This window comes from Zeugodacus cucurbitae, chromosome 6, assembly GCF_028554725.1.
Source record: "Zeugodacus cucurbitae isolate PBARC_wt_2022May chromosome 6, idZeuCucr1.2, whole genome shotgun sequence".
NCBI lineage: Eukaryota > Metazoa > Arthropoda > Insecta > Diptera > Tephritidae > Zeugodacus > Zeugodacus cucurbitae.
In genome coordinates, this window is record NC_071671.1 from 27,313,745 (window position 1) to 27,335,459 (window position 21,715).

Below are 21,715 nucleotides of genomic sequence, written 5' to 3' on the forward strand. Positions count from 1 at the left end.
TAAAAAAAATAAAATTTATGATCCCATCCCATGGGATGACCCCCTCAAACCACAATTTTAAAGTTCTTCTGATTCATTCACTTTACAATATACAAGTTAAGCACCAGTGAAGATATCGGAACAAAACTTTGCACAAATATTGCGTTTCTAGAGTGACATCACCCATCTTAAAATCACCGAAATCGGACTATAACATTTGAAGTCCCCAGATACCGAACATGAGCACCTCGAAGCCAGAGTCTAAATTTTTAGTGAAAATATCGGTAAATTTCGCGATTGTATCTATGTGATTGGCGTTGCAACCGTTTAGCCGGTTATAGCCGAATCGACGATAGTGCGCCACCTCTCTCTCTCCTTCGCAGTTCGGCGCCAATTGGAGATCCCAAGTTTAACCAGGTCGCTCTCCACCTGTTCCCTCCAACGGAGTGGAGGCCTTCCTCTTCCTCGGCTTTCTCCGGCGGGTACTGCATCGAACACTTTCAGTGCTGGAGTGTTTTCGTCCATTCGGACAACATGACCTAGCCAGCGTAGCCGCTGTCTTTTTATTCGCTGAACTATGTCAATGTCGTCGTATAACTCGTACAGCTCATCGTTCCATCGTCTGCGGTATTCGCCGTTGCCAATGTTCTGAGGACCATAAATCTTGCGCAAAATTTTCCTCTCGAAAACTCCTAGTGTCGTCTCATCTCATGTTGACATCGTCCAAGCTTCTGCACCGTAGAGCTGGACGGGAATGATAAGCGACTTGTAGAGCTTGATTTTGGTTCGTCGAGAGAGGACTTTACTGTTCAATTGCCTACTCAGTCCAAAGTAGCACCTGTTGGCAAGAGTTATTCTGCGCTGGATTTCGAGGCTGACATTGTTCGTGTTGTTGATGCTGGTTCGCGATTATTAAACAAAAAATCAAAGGAGATGTGTCTCTTCCAACAGTGTGTGTCTGTGCCAAAAATGGAAAATCAGGTCAATATCTATTTTCGATTGCCCCATATACCTAATATTCTGATTATCAAACTTCCGGTGGACTTCATACCGCTTAATATGTGAGATACCTTAGCAAAATTAAGTGAATGTAAAAACATGGATATAATGTAGCTTGGTGGTAGCCCCATATGCAACATGATTTTAATTTTCTAGTGGACTTTATTCCGAATATGTGGATCAAATTGTGTGCTATCTTTATAAAATTAAATAAATAAATTGCAAGAGTATATAATGCTCGGTTACATCCGAATTTAGCTCATTCTTACTTGTTTATTATACAGTATTGTCCCTGCTTCACAGTCTGGCAGTCCAAGTAAATCACTTCTAACAAATTGCGTCTTAAATTATTACTATTGTTTTACTATATAATATACAATTTAATTAGAAAACATTTATTTCTAATCCGAATGATTTGATGTTAACAATTTCATACCATTTTGGCCGAGCTTCTGCAATTTGTAGCGTGCCTCGTTGTGTGTTTTAATAGCACGAAAAAATCTTAAATAACGTTTTTTCGAGTCTTAACAGTGCTCTAACGTTTCAGGTTTGACAGCTCTGAGGTGTTTTTAACGAACAAACTAATGTAGTTTCTGTTTTAATCGTCACCTGAACACATGAACTATTGTTTAGCTGTCACACACTCGTAGGTACCCGTTAAGCGACGGCTATCGAATTAAAAATCACTTACCACAGGTCAAAAACGAAAATTGAAGCTCATTATCTAAGTGTTTAATTACACCATGTTCAAATGATTACCTTCATTTACCACACCAATCGTCTGCATATCCCGTCTACATTGTTTCGTATTTATACCTAATGTCTTAGCTAAATTAACTCATTTTGTTAAGAACATTCGTCACGCAAACCTAACTTTGGCAGTTCAATGGAGGATACACAAGAAACGAAGAAAATTGTGAAAACTTATTGTCGTCGCAATTTAAAGAAATTTCTTAAAGAAACCACTTTGCATGGCTTGAAATATCTGGCTGACGATAGCATCACCATCTGGGAGAAGTGAGTTTATTTTGTGCAAGACGTTATATTTTTAAAAACTATAAATTTAATTTCATTTATTGTACTCCTTCTTAGATCCTTCTTTTTCTGCGCCTTTATAGCGGCTATCATAACCACAGCCAATCTAATTGCGAATGTCTATGCTAAATGGATTAGTACACCAGTGATTATTGGCATAAGTCCGCATCCCACGTCCATATTGAATACACCATTTCCGGCTATAACTGTTTGCAATATGAATCAGGTGATGTCGAGTCGTGTGGCGAATTATACATCGTAAGTAAAAACGATTAAAGTAATGAAAATTTGTTAGAAAATAATTTTTCAATATTTTGACCAAGAACTGAACTCTTCAACGCTCGAACGCTTGAAATTGACACAGGTCATTATTTGTTTTCGTAAAAATAAAAAAAATAAAAATGTTTTTCAGCGATTCCAACGAGGGTGTCTTGTTAAAACTTCTATGCAATTTAGATTCAATTGAGGATGAAAAATTAAGAGAGACACCACACTTTATGCATAACAATTTGACATTTTCCAAATTTATATTTGATGTGAGTATAGTTTTTACCGTTATTTAAGCATAATTAACTGTACCGATTATATTATTATTATAATATTCTTTACTAGCACGCCCAACCCTGCTCTCGTATGTTACTGTCTTGTTCGATTGGTTCGTCTGTAAAGAACTGTTCCGATCTATTTCGTGAAATTATGACAGATGAGGGCCTTTGTTGTGTTTTCAATGTGTTACATCCCGATTTTCTATTTAAGGGCAAGTAAGTGTTTTTGAATGCCTTGAAAGTTGATGTTATGAGTACTTTACACGTTCTTTCTTTATCTCTCTGGCCCTCATTGTAGCACTAAGAAAATAATTAACGATTACGATCGTGCCGATAATAGTATACCGATCGATTGGAATCCGGAAAGTGGTTATCCCAAAATTTTACCATCGAATTACTATCCGCGTGCAGCATCTGGTACAGGTGTATCAATGGGTCTCTCGTTGATATTAGATGCCGAATTGGATAATTATTATTGTTCAACAACTAATGGACCGGGTTTTAAGGTGAGTTTATTGTTACAGCATCATGAAATATATAATTATGCTGACAAATGTTTCTCTCTCTTATTTTGCCCGTCTCTTCTTCACTCTGCTTTATACATCTCTCACTCTCACTCTCTTTCTCTAATTTTTTACATTTCTCTCACTCATGCTCTCTCTCTTTATATGTATCTCTCTCCCGTTCTTTCTCTTTTATATTTTTCTTTCACTCATTCTTTCACTTTTTATATTTCTCTCTCATGCTTTCTCTCTTTTTACTCCTCTCCCTTTAATTCTTTCACTATTTATATTTCTCACTCTCTCATTCTTTATCTATTTATATTTCTCTCTCTCTTTGGCGTGCTTTCCCTCTTTATTTTTTTCCTTTATTCTAACTCCCTTTATATTCACTCTCTATCATTATTTTTCTTTCTCATTCTTCCTCTCTTTATATATTTCTCTCTCCCTCTTCCTATATCTTTTTCCCTCTCTTCATATTGATTCTTTCTAGATCGGCATGCACAATGCAATAGAAGCGACTGCGATCAGAGAAACCGCGCTCATTTTGCCTGTCAGCTTCGAGACTCGTTTACGCATCGATGTCGTTAGTACCGAAGCCACAGCAACGGTACGTAATCTGCGTCGCAACGAGCGTCAGTGTCTCTTCAATGGTGAAGAGAATTTACTCTATTTCGCCCACTATTCGCGTCGCAATTGCGAGAGTGAATGCCAAGTTAAATATCTCTATGAACAATGCAAATGTGTGCCATTCAATTTGCCGATGATCTATGAAAATGCAAGCATATGTAGCGTGCAACAAACATATTGCATCAATTTAGCCGACGATAGGTGGATGAAGGGTGACGGTGCAAATAGTTGTCGTCAACGTTGTTTACCCGCCTGTTTTGATTTGAGCTACAAAGCGGATGCCACATCGACACCACTGCGTGCCTACAACTATCTAACGCCGCCAAGTGTGCTAAAGAATATGTCAATGGCGTATATTAACAAAAATGTTGCGGTGGTACATTTCTTCTATCGCGAGTCCGTATTCCATGGTGATCTGAAGAATGTCTATGTGGGCTTTACAGAGTTTCTGTGTGAGTATTTTAGCTATATTTTTGTAACTCTATCGAAATTTAAAGACAAAAAAAAAAAATAATGGCATGACATAAAATTGGTTTACACCTTTGTTTCTACACTTTGCGACCAAAGCTAACACAGGCGGTATTATGGGCTTGTTTATGGGGTTTAGTTTCATATCTGTTGCCGAAGTCATTTATTTTGCTTTCATGCGTCCCATATTCGAGTTCATTTTGCCGTTGAGAAGAAAAAGAATGATCCAACGCAGAGCCAACTCAATGTTGGGTATGAGGTAAAGTTGTTTTGTTGTTGTACTAATTGAGTTAGGGAATGCCAAGAAATTAAAAATTTTCTTCACTTTTTTGTTTCTTTTTACAAGCAGACCGCATTTCCAACCACGTCATCGATTTCTGAAAGTCAACTGAGCGTCAGTGAGGACTTGCGGGTTAAAAAATAAATAAAATATAATAAAATATTATAATAATAATAAAATTAAATGCAAAAAAATTTTAAATTTATTAATTCGAATGAAAATTAAAATTTTAATTAATTTTATTTCTATTAAAGTTTTGTAACCTAAATTATTCGGAATTAAGACACGATTCGACATAGATATACAGATTCGTTTCTCTATAACTATTTTTATGTCAACTAAACTGGTTTTTTGAAAAGGGTTTAATTTAGCGGTATTTTACAAAAATGTAACAAGTAAGGTAGGGCTAAGTTCGGGTGTAGCTGAACCTGTTCGATACTTATTTATATATATATTCTCAATTTTCATTACTCAAAGTCAGACAAATACTTTCAGGTGTGAGAAAGACTTTATAATAACCAATCGGAAGGAAATGACAAGAATAGGTAAACATATGTACCGATTTCAACCATTTCTGGCATCGATCCGAAAGCTCGGAATTCACTATATTGTGTATATTGGTGTTAGGGGAAGGTCTAAACCGATTTCATTTTTTTTTCATAACAAATAAACACAAATAGGCTCGAAAGAATATCACATTAACAGAAAAAATATATATCTCCGTATATTTTCAAAGACATATAAGAAATTGACCGATATTTTCGGCATAACATCAGCCACGGGCATTGGGGTCTTAGTTTAAAATGTTGTCATATGGGAATATTAAATTTAACTTCGTTTGACCCGTAACTTGAACTTGCGTGTCTACGTTTGACTGGTTTCGACTCCTTTGATCTTTAGTTTAAATTCTCTTGAATTGATCTTTTCTAATTTGAACTTGTTAGACTTCTAGCTGGACAATGTTTGACGTCGAACCTTCCTTGAGTTTGTTGACGGGCGTTTTTTGCTGCACAGAGGCGTGTGCGTATCTTTGCTGCTACTAGATATTGGTCCGAGTCTATATTTGGTCCTCGGAGCGTACGCACGTCTAAAACACAGGAGACATGTCTTCCGTCTATCACAACGTGATCGATTTGGTTACGCGTGTTGCGATCAGGAGACAGCCCAGTAGCTTGATGTATTTTCTTATGCTGGAATCTGGTACTACAAACGACCATATTTCAGGCCCCAGCGAAATCGATCAACCTCAGGCCATTTGGCGATGTTTCGTCATGGAGGCTGAATTTTCCGACTGTTGTGCCAAATACACCTTCTTTACCCACCCTAGCGTAGAAAGCATCTTTGGTCATATCGTCCTTCTCTTCCGTTGGGGCGTGGGCGCAAATAAGTGATATGTTGAAGAACCTCGCTTTTATGCGGATTGTGGCTAGACGTTCATGCACCGGGGTGAATGCCAGGACTCGGCGACGGAGACTCTCTTCCACCACAAATCCAACACCAAATTTGCGCTCCTTTATATGGCCGCTGTAGTAGATGTCACAAGGACCCACCTTCTTCCGTCCTTGTCCCGTCCATCGCACTTCTTGGATGGCGGTGATATCAGCCTTTAGTCGTATGAGGACATCAACCAGCTGGGCAGAGGCACCTTCTCAATTAAGGGTCCGGACATTCCAGGTGAATGCCCTTAAATCATTATCCTTAAAACGTTTGCAGTGGTCGTCATCAAAAGGGGGATGTCTCATCCGAGGCTTTCTTCGAATTTTCATTGGTACTTCGTTTTTATGCGGTGGGTCCCAAACCCTATACACAACCGCAGAAGCGGGTTCGCCTTCTCACTTTAGCTCGCTTTCAAACGGATGTTGGTTAGCTACCCAGAGGATACTTGGTCTAAAACCGGAAGTCGTGAACTGCTTGAATCATGTGGAGAAGAATCGTTTCTGGCCACTCCCAAATGAAAGACAATCAGAAACTTTCCTCGCTTACGTGAACTTCTACACATGACCTCATGATCATGAGGTCCTTGGGTAAAAAAGACTCATGAGTTACTAAAGCGCCGTACAGCGCAAACGAGGGAAACTCAGGCAAGCAGTTGGTATAGATGTAACGTGTACATTTATATTTTTGGGAAAGTAATTTGAAAGCTATATGTATGGTATATACATACAGTCAGGTGAAAAATAATAGGGACACTTGCTTGAAAATAGGTAAAAAATAAAATTAAAAATAAAATAAAAAAAAATATCAAAAATGTAACATGCAATTGTTTGCTGGGATGTAAGTGAAGTAAGTGAACCGTTATCAAAGAAAAAATCTTGATCATTTTGTGAAGTAAGATCGTTTTTGAGTGTGCGAAATAATAGGGACATGTGTCATGTGTCCCTATTATTTTTCACATGACTGTATGCAAATATGTATATATATATGTATGTATGTAAATAGAATTTCTGCACCTTTTGCTCGCAACTCAGCACACCAAATCAAGTGTGCAAAATAATGTGGCTTATATTCTGTTATTGACCCTTCGCAAAAAAAAGTGAAACAAAAGCACAAAACAAAAACAAAAACCAAAAAATTGGAAAAATAAAATACACAAAATAAAGCCAAATAAATTCCCAAAAATATATTATGCACACATCATTTGCATTGCAAGTTGGTTAGTTAAGACGATATGTAATTGCTTAAGCGCAAAGTATTTCAAGCATGAAAACATAAATCTGTGCCGAGAAAACCAAAGCAGACCAACAACTGATTGAGTCCAACAACGCTGCGCGGTGGATATACATACATAAATAACAAATGGCTAGATTTACGGTGTGCCGGTGTGGCTGCGTAGAGTCGGTGTGTTGAACCTTTATCAGAATTTAATAAGATACGCAAGAGTGGAGATTTGGTTGCGCTTTTGGATAATTTAAGTGCCTCTACTCAGTGTGTTCATGTGTACATTTATACATATATACATATTTCCGTATAATGTTGAATTTATAGCTTAATATATTTTTATAAGTAGACAATGTCTGAATACTTAAAGAGTAAACCGTAAATATTGTTTTCAAAATTTTGAAAGGTTGTTATAATAACTAATCTCAATTTTTATTTTATTTCTTTCGAGAAAATATTATTAAATTCGTCAGAGGTGAGAGGTAATATTGAAAATGATTGGTTATTTTTAGTTTCCTAAACTAACTTTTTTAATTTTTTCTTTTTTGATTATTTCGATTTGTTCATTTATTTGTGTCACGTATGTTATGAGTTTCATAATTTATTTTAATGATTTTTATTTATTTTTATTTTGAAACAATGTTTATTTCTTTTCTTTTAAAGGTTAATATGTGTGAAAACATCTTTATTTCGATTTTATGGCAAAACAAATTTTTAAATTACATTTCTTACATTATATTTCTGCTCGGTAAGTACCTGAAAATTATACTCTTACTTAAAAATAGGATGGCAACAAACCTATGGTACATACGAGGTGTGTTCAAAAAATATCGGAAATTTTCGTTTTTTTTTTTAGTTTATTGATTCACCTACATTAATGTTGCCGCCTTCAAAATAGTTCTCTTTCGATATTATGCACATATGCTAACGCTTCTTCCAATAGTTGAAACACTTTTCAAACTGATTTTTGGCAAAGCCCCTTTGGTTCTTTCTGCGATTTCTCGTATGCTTGTAAAACGAAATGCCTTTTAAGGTTCTCTTTATTTTTGGATATTTATATTTTATATTTATTCTGGCGAATATGTCGGCTGGCTTGTTTTTAGGCAAGATCTCACGAACAAGCAACGAAGTGTGAACTTTTAACAAACGAAAATCGCCAATCTCATAAAAACACGTCCAACTTTAGCAGTTGCACTAGACAAGGTAAGCAATGAATAGAATTGAAAATTTTCGTACTTCAGGTGTATAAAAAATGGGCTCTCCAAATCCGCGAAGTTTTAATTTTAAGCACCTAGTATATCAGATCTCTTCTAACTTTTCGATACACATTGCTTGATATATCTATTAAAAGACGATTATACGTGATACGACCTTACGTGATATATCTATTAAAAGACGAATATATAAGTTTTAGTTGAGATATTAGATCCTTTCAAATATATGGTTATCCATGGAAAATAACAGCATTTTCGATCAAATACGAATAGTTACGTTCCAAAATTACGAGTCCACCGAAATTTATGACTCTGTGCTATTCTAAAATACTCTGTTCAAGGCTGAAGTCTATCATTGGTATTGGAAGTCAAATATCTGGACTAATTTAGACTTGATTAATGTTTTCCAGGAAAAGTTTGAAACTAAGTGATGTCCCGTAGCAAGTTACTTGTCTTTTTTTTAGGAACTTACCGAAGAAACCCCACTGAAAGTCACTGAATTCGACTACTTCATTAGTGTAGATAGTCCCACTGGTATCGTTTAATGAAAATGTTGTAGATATACTCATTGCGTAGCGTCACCATTTTATAATTGACTTGGTTTTAATAGAGTTTTTCAAGTGCTGAAAACCACTATTAAATGAGTTTTTTGAAGAACTCATTTTATAGTGGTTTTTGTTGAACAAATATATGCTGTTGTTATTGTTGTTTATAAAAAATTCCAAATAGTTTTAGGGACTCATGTCGAGCAAACATTATTTAGCCTGATATAGACGTGGATCGCTTTTAGAACATAACCAACACAACCTGATTGTTTAGGAATTATCTGTCTTGGTTTCGATTCCTTCCACTTTGGTATTCAGTTGAATATTTTGATCCCGATTTTTTACTCTTGTCGTCTCGTATGAATGTGCAGAGACTACGGACATCCATCTCTTGTAAGTTAACATGTGAGGCACTAGCTTTGAGCAACAATTAATAATCTTTTAATGATGCACCCAAATCTCTATATCGAAATCGATTCGTCTTTTGCGATACTCGTTTAGTGGTCGTTCACTAATTTGCGGCACTTCGGTAACTATAAAAAACGTCATTCACTAAATCTGCCTAACATTATAAGAGCACACACACACACGAAAACTTAGAAAAAAAAAATTAAAAAACCATGAACCGTTATACGCTCTACTTAAAAATTATACAATTTACAAATTATTATATCTCTTTACGTCCACACACACACACACTTATTAGGGCCTTTAACTAATTTTCACAAATTTCGTATTTACAAATACTTAAATGCAAAAAGCCAAAAAATCAACTAAAAGTTGCGACCAAAGTGTGTGTCTTCTCTCAACAAAGTAGGCACACTTAAGTACTACAACAATGCAAACTTTTCATCCACAGCTGCTTCAAGGTTCCATAGGTATCTGCCAAACCGAAAAATTCTCCACACAAATACTCGAAACGTCGTCGACGACGAGGCAAACTTGGTTGTGTGAAGCGAAAAATTATTAGAAAAGTTATGAAGGCTTGCGCTACGCTGCCTGGTTTGCTGGTTTGTTGGGTCGTCGATTGGCGGGTGTGTACGACGACAACAAAGTGGGCTCAATAAAGCGTCTGCATATAAAATACACCCACACATACATATAGAGATACGGCTGCTGCGTGTTGGTATAATGCAATGCAAAAGTTCAGCACTTGAGCTATTAATAATGAAACAATAAGAAAATTCAAAGCAGCTGAGTGTCGACCTGTCGACTAACGGTACATATTGGCAATGGGCGCAATGGCGGAGCGTAGGCTTTGGTATGAGCTTAAGTTGGAGTTGTTGCCGGTGCTGCAAGAGATATTTAATGTATAGGTGTATGCAAATACACCGAATGTATGTATGTGTGTGGGTTAATTTTGAGCGAAAACGAAGCTTCAAAAAGGTGTTGAAAATTTAATTATAAATCCTGAAGACATACAGGTCACAGACGCACTTGTAGATACCTATATACACATATATACATATTATATATATAATATAAATATAAGGTTTGTTCAAAAAATAATGGGAATTTTAAAAATTTCAATTATCAATTTTTTTTGTTTTATTTAGACAGTCCGTGTGATTTTTTCCTCTTTCCAAAAATAAAGTGTGCCGCAATGGGTCGTCGTTTTACAAGCATACGAGAAATCGCTGAAAGAGCTAAATACTATACCAAAAATTGGGTTTGAGTAAGGTTTCGACGATTGGAAGAAGCGCTGCTTAATATTGAATAGATACTCCTTTGAAGGCAACAACATTAATGGAGACGTACATTTTTTTTTCAAAAATGTTGATGATATATGAAGACTCCACACTATATATTATATATACATATGTATGTTTGTATGTATTTAAATGTATTTATTTATGCACATACACATACATTTGTATGTATTTAAGCACAAAACTAATTAACTTGTAAATTAACTTGCAGTGCTACATACAACAACAATAACAGCAGCAACAACAACACGTTTAATAACAGCAATAGCACAATATCGTCTCCGAAGTTTCTGCCTTTCTGTTGCTCATATACTCGTACTGCTGCTGCATCCTTGTATAAATAGTTAATTTTTTTATTATGCATGATTTTACCATGCATGCAGACATTAACATATGTATGTACATACATTTGTAGCTATGACTGCCAGCACATGTACATATGTGCATAGCCTTATGTTTGTGTTTATGTGTATGTACATATGTATGTCTCTAAGTCAGCTTTGCCACTTGGAGAATTCAAGTTGGTTTTCAGTCTTATTAGAGCAATCGAAACCGCAGGCGCACTTAAGAGTCACCTATATGAAAGTCAATAATATAGTATGTGGACTGAACCATAGTGATGCACAAAGAAAGTAGAAATAATACAGTTATACAAAAAAATTGGAATCTAATCTAATCATAATGTTAACTATTTCCGATATATAGGCTTTGCCCTTGCGATACTTTTGATTGTCTTTCAAAGCTGACTTTTAGAGATCCGGTTAGGGAATAAAAAGCTTAGACAAATATTGAATCTTTAAGTGTAGCATTCTCAGACTCAGAAATTTACTCTTGTGGTTAGCAACAGCCAACTTATCAAAAAACAGTGCCTCTCCACCCTTCAAAACTTTTTAGGGTGTGTTCAAAAAATAACGGGAATTGTGGACTGAACAATAGTGATGCACAAAGAAAGTAGAAATAATACAGTTATACAAAAAAAAATTAGAATTAAATCTAGTCATAATGTTAACTCGAGTATCCAATTAAAAGCTTTCGTGGGTGTGTTCAAAAAATAACCGGAATTTTCGATTTTTAGAAAAATTTTTTATTCATATGTCTAAGTTAATCTACTTGCCCTTAAGATAGTCGCCGAAACATTTATCAAACACGAATTTTAGGATAGCCTTTGGCTCTTTCAGCGATTTATTGTATGCTTGTAAAACGAAGGCTCTTTAAGGTTATCTTTATCTTTGGAAATAGGATTGGGTTGAAATCTTGAGAATAGCGAAATAAAAATGTTGATTAATAATGTATTTGAAAATATAATTAATTGTGAATTTGCAAAAGAAATCCCGAAAAATTCGGAAAAAAATATGTATATCGGAATCCTGATTTAAAAAATTTAAGGTTATCTTTATTTTCGGAAATAAGATTTGGTTGAAATCTTGAGAATGGCAAAATAAACATTTTGATTATTAATGTATTTTAAAATATAATTAATTGAGAATTTGCAAAAAAATCCCAAAAAATTCGAAAATAAATATGTATATCGGGATCCCGATTTAAAAAATCGCGATTTCATTTTGTTTAATTATTTTACAATGAAACCTCGAAAATCCTGAAAATATTTCGGAATACCGACTATTTTAATTTTCGAATCCCGAAATTTCGAAATTTCCAACTTCTTTGATCGCCTTAATGAAGGCAAGACGTACATATATAAAAATATACACATCCGCAATAGCATCTCCACACGCGTACATTTGCGCCTTTTAATAAACACGCTAACACTTCCGCTGACGTCCTCATTACATACATAAGTACAGCTTCGTCGCTTTGCTAATATTAAGTTTTCCGTTTTATTGCACATCATTATAATTTATGCACACATATTAGCCTAATATATGCAAATTGCGATTAATGGCATTATTTTGACACCATATCAACTGCAACGTCAAATGAGTTGCGAAATACTATATAGTGTGGAAGGCTCGTCAATGAAATTTGGATAAGCATTTGGTTAGGCTTAATTATAGCCACAAGGCATGCATTTAATGAAGTTTAATTAAAATGAGTTCAAAGGGTTTCTAACCACATTATTATTAAGTCATAATGGAGACAATGCTCGCGTGGGTGATTCATCAAGGATTCTTAGCACTTTTAGCAATTACAATTAGTTCGGTGAATATAATATTTTTTGACGAACTTTGCCCTATTAAGAGTTATCAGTATGCTTATGAGGTCATAACTTGTATAAGAAGAGTCTTTTAATTCTTGCCTTACTAACTGGATCTTGGAAAACTTTGGACCATGACTACATCGGGAAGGCGGATTGTAAGATGTTCGGGGAATATATACTGGCAATACCAAAGTATTAGGATTCTCCAGCTATAAAAGCTTGTTTGGTGGACTCGACCGAATCGGTTAGGCCTTGAGTCCAAACTCAGAATTATGTTCTTATGATACTGCTTGATCCATGTCTTTGAATGGGTAATTTTAGAGATCTTTTCTGAGTTGGAAAGGCGCAGTACAGACTTTAAGTTTAATTAATTAATTAATTGTTATGGTCGAATTCGGTCAAATCGGCCTATCTGATTTGGTCCACGGTTCAGGCTATGTCCTTAGTTATAATTTTGCTGTGATCTAGGTAAGGTAATTTTTTACCAATGGGTGGTAGTAAAAGAAATAAGACAAATATATTGATAATATTATATTTTGATAAGTGTACCGCAACCCATCGTCTATTGTGTATTCTCACTTATCAAATCCCTACATCTTGCCCTATCGCGTTAAGGAATCTTAACAGCTCGTATGGGCTGATAGATGTGATTCTAGCTGTTCCGTGAGTTTGTGATCTTCTTCTAGTGTCTGCTGGGCAATCTAAGAGTAGATGCTCTGGTGTCTCCGCTTCGAATTCGCAGTGACTCCATAAATTGCATTGTCCAGTTATCTGAATTTGTCTCTGGGTAGGATGATGATATCTTTGAACCGTTTCTGGTTGTACTCACCCAAGAACAACTTAGCCGGGCGAAGTCCAGACGATTGTAGCCATTCAAATCGGTTGGGTTCGTGGTATAAAATGCCAAACTATGTGCTTGGCTATACTTAAGCCCCGCAATTATCCGTTTCTGATGTGATATAAGCCTTTAAGTGTTGTTACATTTTCGATTAAGACAAACGGTATATTCATAACAGCTGTTTTAGGAACTTTTCCTTTCGTACCCTGAAGTCACGCATCTCGGTAATATGCTCGGTCGTGTAAAAAATTTGGCAAATTCACAATGATTAGCTATAAAACGAAATTATACTGCGAAACTGTGACACTTCCAGCTAATTTTCGCTCTAATCTCTACAAATACCTTGAGCTCATAAAGTGTAATATCTGCATAAGTGCGTATAAAATATTATATTAATTTCCGGAAGATAGTGCGTAAAGTGAGGATGTACATACATACGTAGAGTGACATATGCACTTACCTAAGGTCATATGCCGAGCACCACATTCACAGTATAATGTAGCACATGTCTCTGGCGTAAGTTTAAGCGTCTCATCTTCGTAAATGGAGAAACTTTTTTATTTGATTTCATTTCATTACACTTTCTCACACATTCAGTTCAGCCAGCTCAACCGAAGTCGCTGCTGTGCATTTGCATAATGACTGGGCGACTGATACGCTGTCAGACACACTGACAGGCAGTTCGACCTGCTGACAGGCGCTCGCATGCACGAACTCGCCCGCATTTAAACGTTTAACCGCCCGACCGACAATAGCTTATAGCTCATAGCTCAATACAGACTGCATTTGCATTTCTGCATATGAATGAACTAACCAACTGTCTGTCTGCTTGAACCGATGGTGGCATCTGTCAAGCGTGCCATTTGAGCCATAGTGGACCAGCGCATACTCATGGTCGTATAACGTACACCTCATACACCCATGCAAACACATGACGACTGCCAGGATACCCGCTTCAGCATCTCAAATAGTTGTAAAAAAAGAATATCATTTCACTTTGTGGTATTTATTTATTTTATACATATATTTAAACAAATAAGAGAAGATGGAAAAATAAATGACGACGGTGTTTGATGAGTGTGCCCTTTTGTTTGATGCACCGTTATATGCGTGGCAAGCAACGCCGGAAGGTCTGTGTTGCATAAATATTGATTAAACTAGCCAAGCTGAGGGCCACTTTTATGCTGAAAGAAGTAAGATTATTGGCACTTTGGTTGGCGAGATTAAAAGCAAATGCAGGTTTCTTATAGATTCGTATGCAGTCGAATGATAGTATGCGAACATAGTTTTATAATAATATTGAACGAGGGTGATTCGATAAGTGCGGAGTGTCATCGCCCGATGACGCCATAAGAAACTACGAGAAAGACTATCGCTGACGATAATAGGCATGCAAAGCATGCAAAGAAGGCGAAGACTGACCAATAGGTCTGGAAGGTAATGTCCATCGTTTACTGGGATTCACTCTAAATACTGGTACGCTCTGTGGACTCCACCCGGCGATGCTACACCAAAGAAGCCGAAGACTGGCCAATAGGCCTAGAAAGTAATGTCCATCGTTTACTGGGATTCACTCTAAATACTGGTACGCTCTGTGGACTCCACCCGTCGATGCTATTCCAAAGAAGCCGAAGACTGGCCATTCGCCCGGGAAGGTAATGAACACAGTTGGAATTCACAAGACCTGATCTTCATTCATCGGCTATTCTAGCAAAATGATCACAGGATAATACTATGCCGAATTATTTGGGCCGATTAGACGCCGTAGTTAAAAAAATTACTCTATCTGTCGGAGAAAAAGTTATTTGCACTCATAACTTCCATAGCCGAACTGCCGACCCATCCACCGTACTCCAAAAAACATCATAAAAGAACACGATGGGTAGAACTTTTGAGCCGAATGAGGAGATTATCGCCGGAGCTCTTATATAAAGTCCTACAGAAGAAGCGTTAAGTTAAGTGGACAAATTAGTTTTTAATATCTTCTATTTTCTTGTGTGGGCTAAGGACCTGTCGAACCGACGTCGTAATATTATAAAACTAAGAGTGTGTCCGTGTAAGTGTCACCTTCCGCCGCTTTCTGAGAAAAAATAAATTTATTCTACCTAGAGCGTTTAAAAAGCAAATATATGTATATAACATTTTCCAAAAAGACCTTCACCAAAGCGAGATCTTCATTAGAGTTACTAGTTTCCTCGAGGCTCAGTATGGTTTCCCAAATAAGGCGTGTATAACATTATGCCTCAAACCATTGTGATGTGAACAGCTGTGTACTTTTCAGGCGTCTACTAACTAACCTACAAAATACTACAAATAACTGTACTTACAGAAGAGTATATACAGACGAATGTTTATACGACAAAAGTGTCTTGTGTATTTGTGCTAATGCGCTTCATAATGACAGGGCAACAATTGCTGAAGTGTTTGGAGAAGGAGTCGTGTGTAATTAGTATTCTAAGTTGGAAACTTTCCACTTACTCGTATTGTGCTCTCACGCTGAAGTTCGTTTACATGAAAGTATACACACACACATACATATATGAATATGATTAAATGCAATGTTAAAGCGGGAAAATGCTCGTTTCGATACATACAAGGTGTGTTCAAAAAATAACGGGAATTCTGAAATTTGGAATTTCACGAACTCTCCTCAAAATTGTAGAATTTTAGAAGAGAACTTTAAAAGCATACTCGTATAAGAAATTGTTGAAAGGACCAAAGGCTATCACAAAAATCGAGTTTGAGAAGTATTTCTACAAAATTCCCGTTATTTTTTGAACACATTTCGTACATGCATATACAGCTCTAATAAATAGTTTCACATTCAGTGCTCATTTCCTTCAACTCCTCAATGGCTGTTCGTACTCTTGGCTTAGAAATAAATAAGCAAACTAATGGTTAACAGTTATATTTTCACATTCCATCGTTTATTGCACGTGCATAATGACCGATTTAAAAGTCTGTCTGTATGTTGAAACAATGCAAAATGGTTGATTTCTTTCTTTTCTCCACGTAATATCCTGTGCGGTCCTTGGCTTATGCGTGCAGCAAGTATGCGCCACAAGTTTGTATGCTGTCTGAGTACTCGTACAAATACTCCTTTAAAATACTGGTTATTACAGCTACACACCTGCCTTTATGTATATATGTATTTAGCAATTGTCCGTGGCCGGAAAAATCAGCACACTTGCAGCTTCTTCTAGCTAAGTTCATGTGTATATATACTTATATGTATGCAAAATAAATCACAATATCGGCAAGGACAGTGACAGTGAATTCTAATCGCTTTAAAAGCTTCTTTTATATTCAAAATTGTGCCATATTTGCTATAGCTATTACTAGCTCGATGAAATATGGGTTATTCCTTGGTATATTGTGTGGTAATAAAGTTTTGAAAGTGAAATGTTGCCTATATTCATCCTTCTAGCCAAAATTTTAGCATAGTCACACATCTGTTTAGGAAATGAAGTCAAATCACCGCCCATTACAGAGCTCGTATGGCCTCGCGAATATAGAGTGATATTGGTGCAATTTTGTAACACTAACCACCGCTTTGTATGCCTAATTCGTCTAACACTCTTTTCCCTTTGGTCCATCCTGTCGAAACAGCTCGTTGACTGGGCCTGTCATTAGATGACTTCGATGACTATTTATGCTTGTCGGATCAAGCAGGTCTAAATAACTGTTACAACAACAATTTTATTTAGTTACGTCTTTAGAACATTTCTATATTTTCGCAGTATTATTTATTGTTGTTAGTGGCTCAATTGACTCAACTGGTAACTGGACTTCTATAGATGTATGTAACCAAAAATCGCATATCTAGGTCTATAAGTGTAAATAAGTTGATGAACAGAAATCAGATTTCAGAAATCAGACCTTGAATCTAAGTGAAAATATGAAAGTCTACTTCAGCGATTGAAATCTCAGTGTGCTCTGCCCAATCCATAAAAAGGGAGATCCCACAATCTGTGCCAATTACCGTGGGATAAGCCTCCTAAATATCGCCTATAAGGTTCTATCGAGCGTCCTGTGTGAAAGACCAAAGCCCACCGTCAACAAATTGGACCTTATAAGGGTGGCTTTAGGCCTGGAAAATCGACAACTAACCATATATTCACCATGCGCCAAATCTTGGAGAAGACCCGTGAAAAGAGGATCGGCACGCACCACCTTTTTGTCGATTTTAAAGCTGCTTTCGACAGCACGAAAAGGAGATGCCTTTACGCCGCGATGTCTGAATTTGATATCCCCGCAAAAACTAATACGGCTGTGTAAGGTGAGGTTGAGCAACACCAAAAGCTCCGTCATGATTGGGAAGGACCTTTCCGAGCCGTTCGATACCAAACGAGGTTTCAGACAAGGTGACTCACTATCGTGTGACTTCTTTAACTTGATAATGGAAAAAATTATACGAGCTTCAGAGCTAAATAGAGAAGGTACAATCTTCTATAAGAGTGTACAACTGCTGGCGTACGCCGATGATATTGATATCATCGGAAGAAACAACCGCGCCGTTTGTTCTGCTTTTTCCCGCATGGATAAGGAGCCGAAGCGAATGGGTCTGGAGGCGAATGAGGAAATATCTACTGTCATCAAGCAAACAGTTGGCGCATTCGCGTCTTAGCTCCCACGTCACTGTTGACAGTCATAACTTCGAAGTCGTAGATAATTTCGTATACCTGGGAACCAGCATCAACAACACGAACAATGTCAGCCTCGAAATCTAGCGCAGAATCACTCTTGCCAACAGGTGCTACTTTGGACTGAGTAGGCAATTGAAAAGTAAAGTCCTCCCTCGACGAACCAAAATCAAACTCTACAAGTCGCCTATCATTCCCGTCCTGCTTTTTGGTGCAGAAGCTTGGACGATGTCAACATCAGATGAGACGACACTAGGAGTTTTCGAGAGGAAAATTTTGCGCAAGATTTATGGTCCTCAGAACATTGCCAACGGCGAATACCGCAGACGATGGAACGATGAGCTGTACGAGTTAGACGACGACATCGACATAGTTCAGCGAATAAAAAGACAGCGGCTACGCTGGCTAGGTCATGTTGTCCAAATGGACGAAAACACTCCAGCTCTGAAAGTGTTCAATGCAGTACCCGCCGGAGGAAGCCGAGGAAGGGGAAGGCCTCCAATCCGTTGGAGGGACCAGGTGGCGAGCGACCCGAACAGCAACGGAAAGAGAGGAGTGGCGCGCTCTCATCGATCCGGCTATAACCGGCTAAACGGTTCAACGCCAATTACATACATACATACTTCACGCAAGCACGAGTTATGGGTAGACCGGAAGTAGAAGAGGAAGTATGAGACTCAAATCTTTTACAATAATTAAGAGACCTTGAGTACGTAAGTAAGACCTTGAAATGGAATTATTAGTTCGAGATCTTCTTAAGTAATTATAAGTTATCTATAGACGTTGAGTAAAAGTGAAAATGAGTCTAAGGCCTCTTTAAATATTTATATTTGAGACTCCTCTTTGATTAATTTTGGGCTATCGGTAGACCTTGAGTCAATGAGAAAATATAAGTCTGAGGCCCATTAGGTAATTATGACTTATTGGTGGACATTAAGCAGAAATCGAATGTTGAAGCCCCATGTTTTTTTAAGTAATTATAAGTTATCGAATATAAGTGAAACTTTGAGGCTCGGATGTTCTTTAGAGATATAAGACTCAGGTCTCTTTCAGTAATTATGGGTTATTGCTGTAAATCTAGTAAATTGTTGTAGTTAAAGGGTTTCTTTTTCTGTTGCCACTCAAATAGACTATTATTATTCCTGAACGTACGCGAGTTTATTACGTCTCTAGTAGAACTTGACCCGTTCATTAAACTATTATTCATATTTTGTATGATCACTGCTGTCTACCTGGATTGAATTGATGTGTGTTTGTGGGTCGGTTGAGAGCGAACTCTGGTACCGCGATATAATGAATAGTAAGCAACTCAAACCACTATGTCATGGCTGCTGTCATTTATTATTTACTAAACCGTACAATAATCAGCATTAGTGCGCTACTCAGCTTTAAATCTCTTAAGCTGAACTACTTCAAGTTCAACCAAGAATATTTGTTATACCGTTTGAACCCCACACATCACTATTACCCTTTTGTAGAGTAGCACTTCGCACTGTGGCAAGCTGACCCAATTATTAGAAAACACCCTGTGTCGGGTAAATAGTAAAGAAACTATCCCTACTCTTTCCCGGACGCCACCAGAGGATATCATGCGATGTATGGTAGCCCTGAACTTAGTCAGCGTGGCAGTAAAATAAATAGTTGTAATAAATACGAAAATATAGCGCGCATTTACCTACTACGTACCACTACTGAATTCCGTCATGCTCCAATGGGACCATATATGCATTTGTGTAATTTTATAAGTGCCTATATAGGACTGCATATGTAATCACAACACTAGCGTTGCAATCGTAAAATGAAAATAAAAAAAGACATATGTATGTATATACATATACATATACACTCATATATATATACATTGATAAGCGTGCAAGCCGTGACATTACTAGAGCGTGTGTTTAAATTAAATTGCCACTGCGTTCACGAAACTATTCCCAGTATTTTCTTGTTGTTGTTCTTTGTTTTTGTTTCATACATATACACACACACGCCTGCAAGCAAGCACACGCTGGCGTATGAGTAACTGCATTGAAAGCTTAATTTATGGCTTTTTCTGGAGCGTAAGGGTTACCCAGCAGCAAATTACCGTTATACCGATAAGAGCGCGGCTAGAGCGAGAGCGAAAAAGGAAAAGTGCGCATAATGCAGCGTGCGTATAAGCGAGATAGCGAATAGAGAGAGAGAGAGAGAGAGAGCGAGCGTAGTGACAGTGAGTGAGTGTGTTTTTTGCAAAATTGTTAAATGTCGAAGGGCGCAACAATAATAATAACAACAAGTTGGAAAACACACAAACACAAAAACAATAACAATAACAAAGCCCAACAACAATGCGCACACAGTGCCAACACCGCTAACCAAAGGTTAAATTGGCAGGTGGCGCTAAGCCGTACACAAACACGCACACACATTCACTAAATGAAGGCAGCAATGATTGAATAACTGTATATACAATATACGAATGTCTGTCTGTATGTGTTTGTCACTATAGTGTAGTAAGTATACTTGTGCATTTGGCCGCATTGTGTTAGATAGTAGCTAAAGCAGCGCAAAACTGCGCGCGGTCTGCCACTGTGTGGGTGCCTGTATATGGATGTGTGTGTGTGTGTGGGCCACAAACAAAACGTAACAATTGTAACATAAACCAATACATTTGTATGTATCACATACAACACACGTACATACATTTGCCATCACATTTAAAATGACTGCAACAAAGTTGTAACAGCTTGACTTGCGCTTGCATGTCATTTTGCCTCTCGCGTTGCAATTATTTAAAAATAAGCTCTAATTTCGGTTGTAACCGAACATTTTATACTCTCGAAATTAATTAATTAATTTTATTTTATTAAGCTGACACACATCGACTTGTATTTCCGGCTTAAAGTTGACTAGAATAGCGAAAAACATTATAATTATTTATGGAAGCTGGGGTAATTCCTCAGCCGATTTCACTAATTTTCGTCAGCAAACCATCATTATGTCCTCGAATTTATGTTTACTTAATTTTGCTACGATATCTCTAATATTTACCGATTTATACGGTATAAAGTCCACTAGAATTTTTAAAAACCTAACATTAGGTATACGGTAGCTAGGGTAAGTTATGACCCGATTTTACTCATTTTTGATAGAGACATGTATCATTAGAAGATTAAGATTTTCTTTAAAATATCGGTTAGATTTACCGTTATTGTTGGTACCAAAATTATCCATTAGCACTGAGGTCTTCATGTGCGATATCTGTGGCCGTAAAAAGTTATACTCCGATTTCGACCATTTTTAAATGAGTGATATCACAGCTCAATGCAGTATTTGTGAAAAGTTTTATTCAGATATGTTCATTGGTTCTTGATGTACATATTGTAAAGTGAAGGAATCATATGTACTTCAAATTAAAGTTATATGGTTGTGAACCGATTACTTCCATTTTCAAGCTTTAATTCATTAGTGTGTCATGAAAATAATAAATATCAAGTTTCAATGAAATCGTTCGGATAGTTTCTGATTTTTT

The 21,715-nt window shown here is 36.9% G+C and overlaps 2 protein-coding genes across 2 annotated transcripts in view; both read left to right on the forward strand.

Annotated features, from left to right (window-relative positions):
• The first annotated feature begins 47 nt into the window (after positions 1 to 47).
• LOC105216002 (pickpocket protein 28) lies at positions 48 to 7,736 on the forward strand. The gene is made up of 8 exons (XM_011190247.3): positions 48 to 1,995; positions 2,071 to 2,271; positions 2,426 to 2,549; positions 2,626 to 2,774; positions 2,857 to 3,064; positions 3,552 to 4,140; positions 4,256 to 4,415; positions 4,506 to 7,736. Exons 1-8 carry the CDS (start codon positions 1,865 to 1,867, stop codon positions 4,546 to 4,548), a joined length of 1,605 nt encoding a protein of 534 aa, XP_011188549.1. The 5' UTR covers positions 48 to 1,864; the 3' UTR covers positions 4,549 to 7,736.
• A 21-nt stretch (positions 7,737 to 7,757) lies between these two features.
• The window catches only part of LOC105215959 (uncharacterized), a 120,007-nt gene continuing 106,049 nt past the window's right edge, over positions 7,758 to 21,715 (forward strand). The window contains exon 1 of the mRNA XM_029042714.2: positions 7,758 to 7,842. The gene's annotated coding sequence lies outside the window, so the exon portion shown is untranslated. The remainder of the gene's footprint in view (positions 7,843 to 21,715) is intronic.

Bases quoted from the DNA above. Each gene is read 5' to 3' on its own strand.
- LOC105216002 (XM_011190247.3), top strand. From the start codon at position 1,865: ATGGAGGATACACAAGAAACGAAGAAAATTGTGAAAACTTATTGTCGT. The intron at 2,272-2,425 runs GTAAGTAAAAAC...AATGTTTTTCAG, and splicing joins CGTGTGGCGAATTATACATC to CGATTCCAACGAGGGTGTCT. The intron at 3,065-3,551 runs GTGAGTTTATTG...GATTCTTTCTAG, and splicing joins CTAATGGACCGGGTTTTAAG to ATCGGCATGCACAATGCAAT.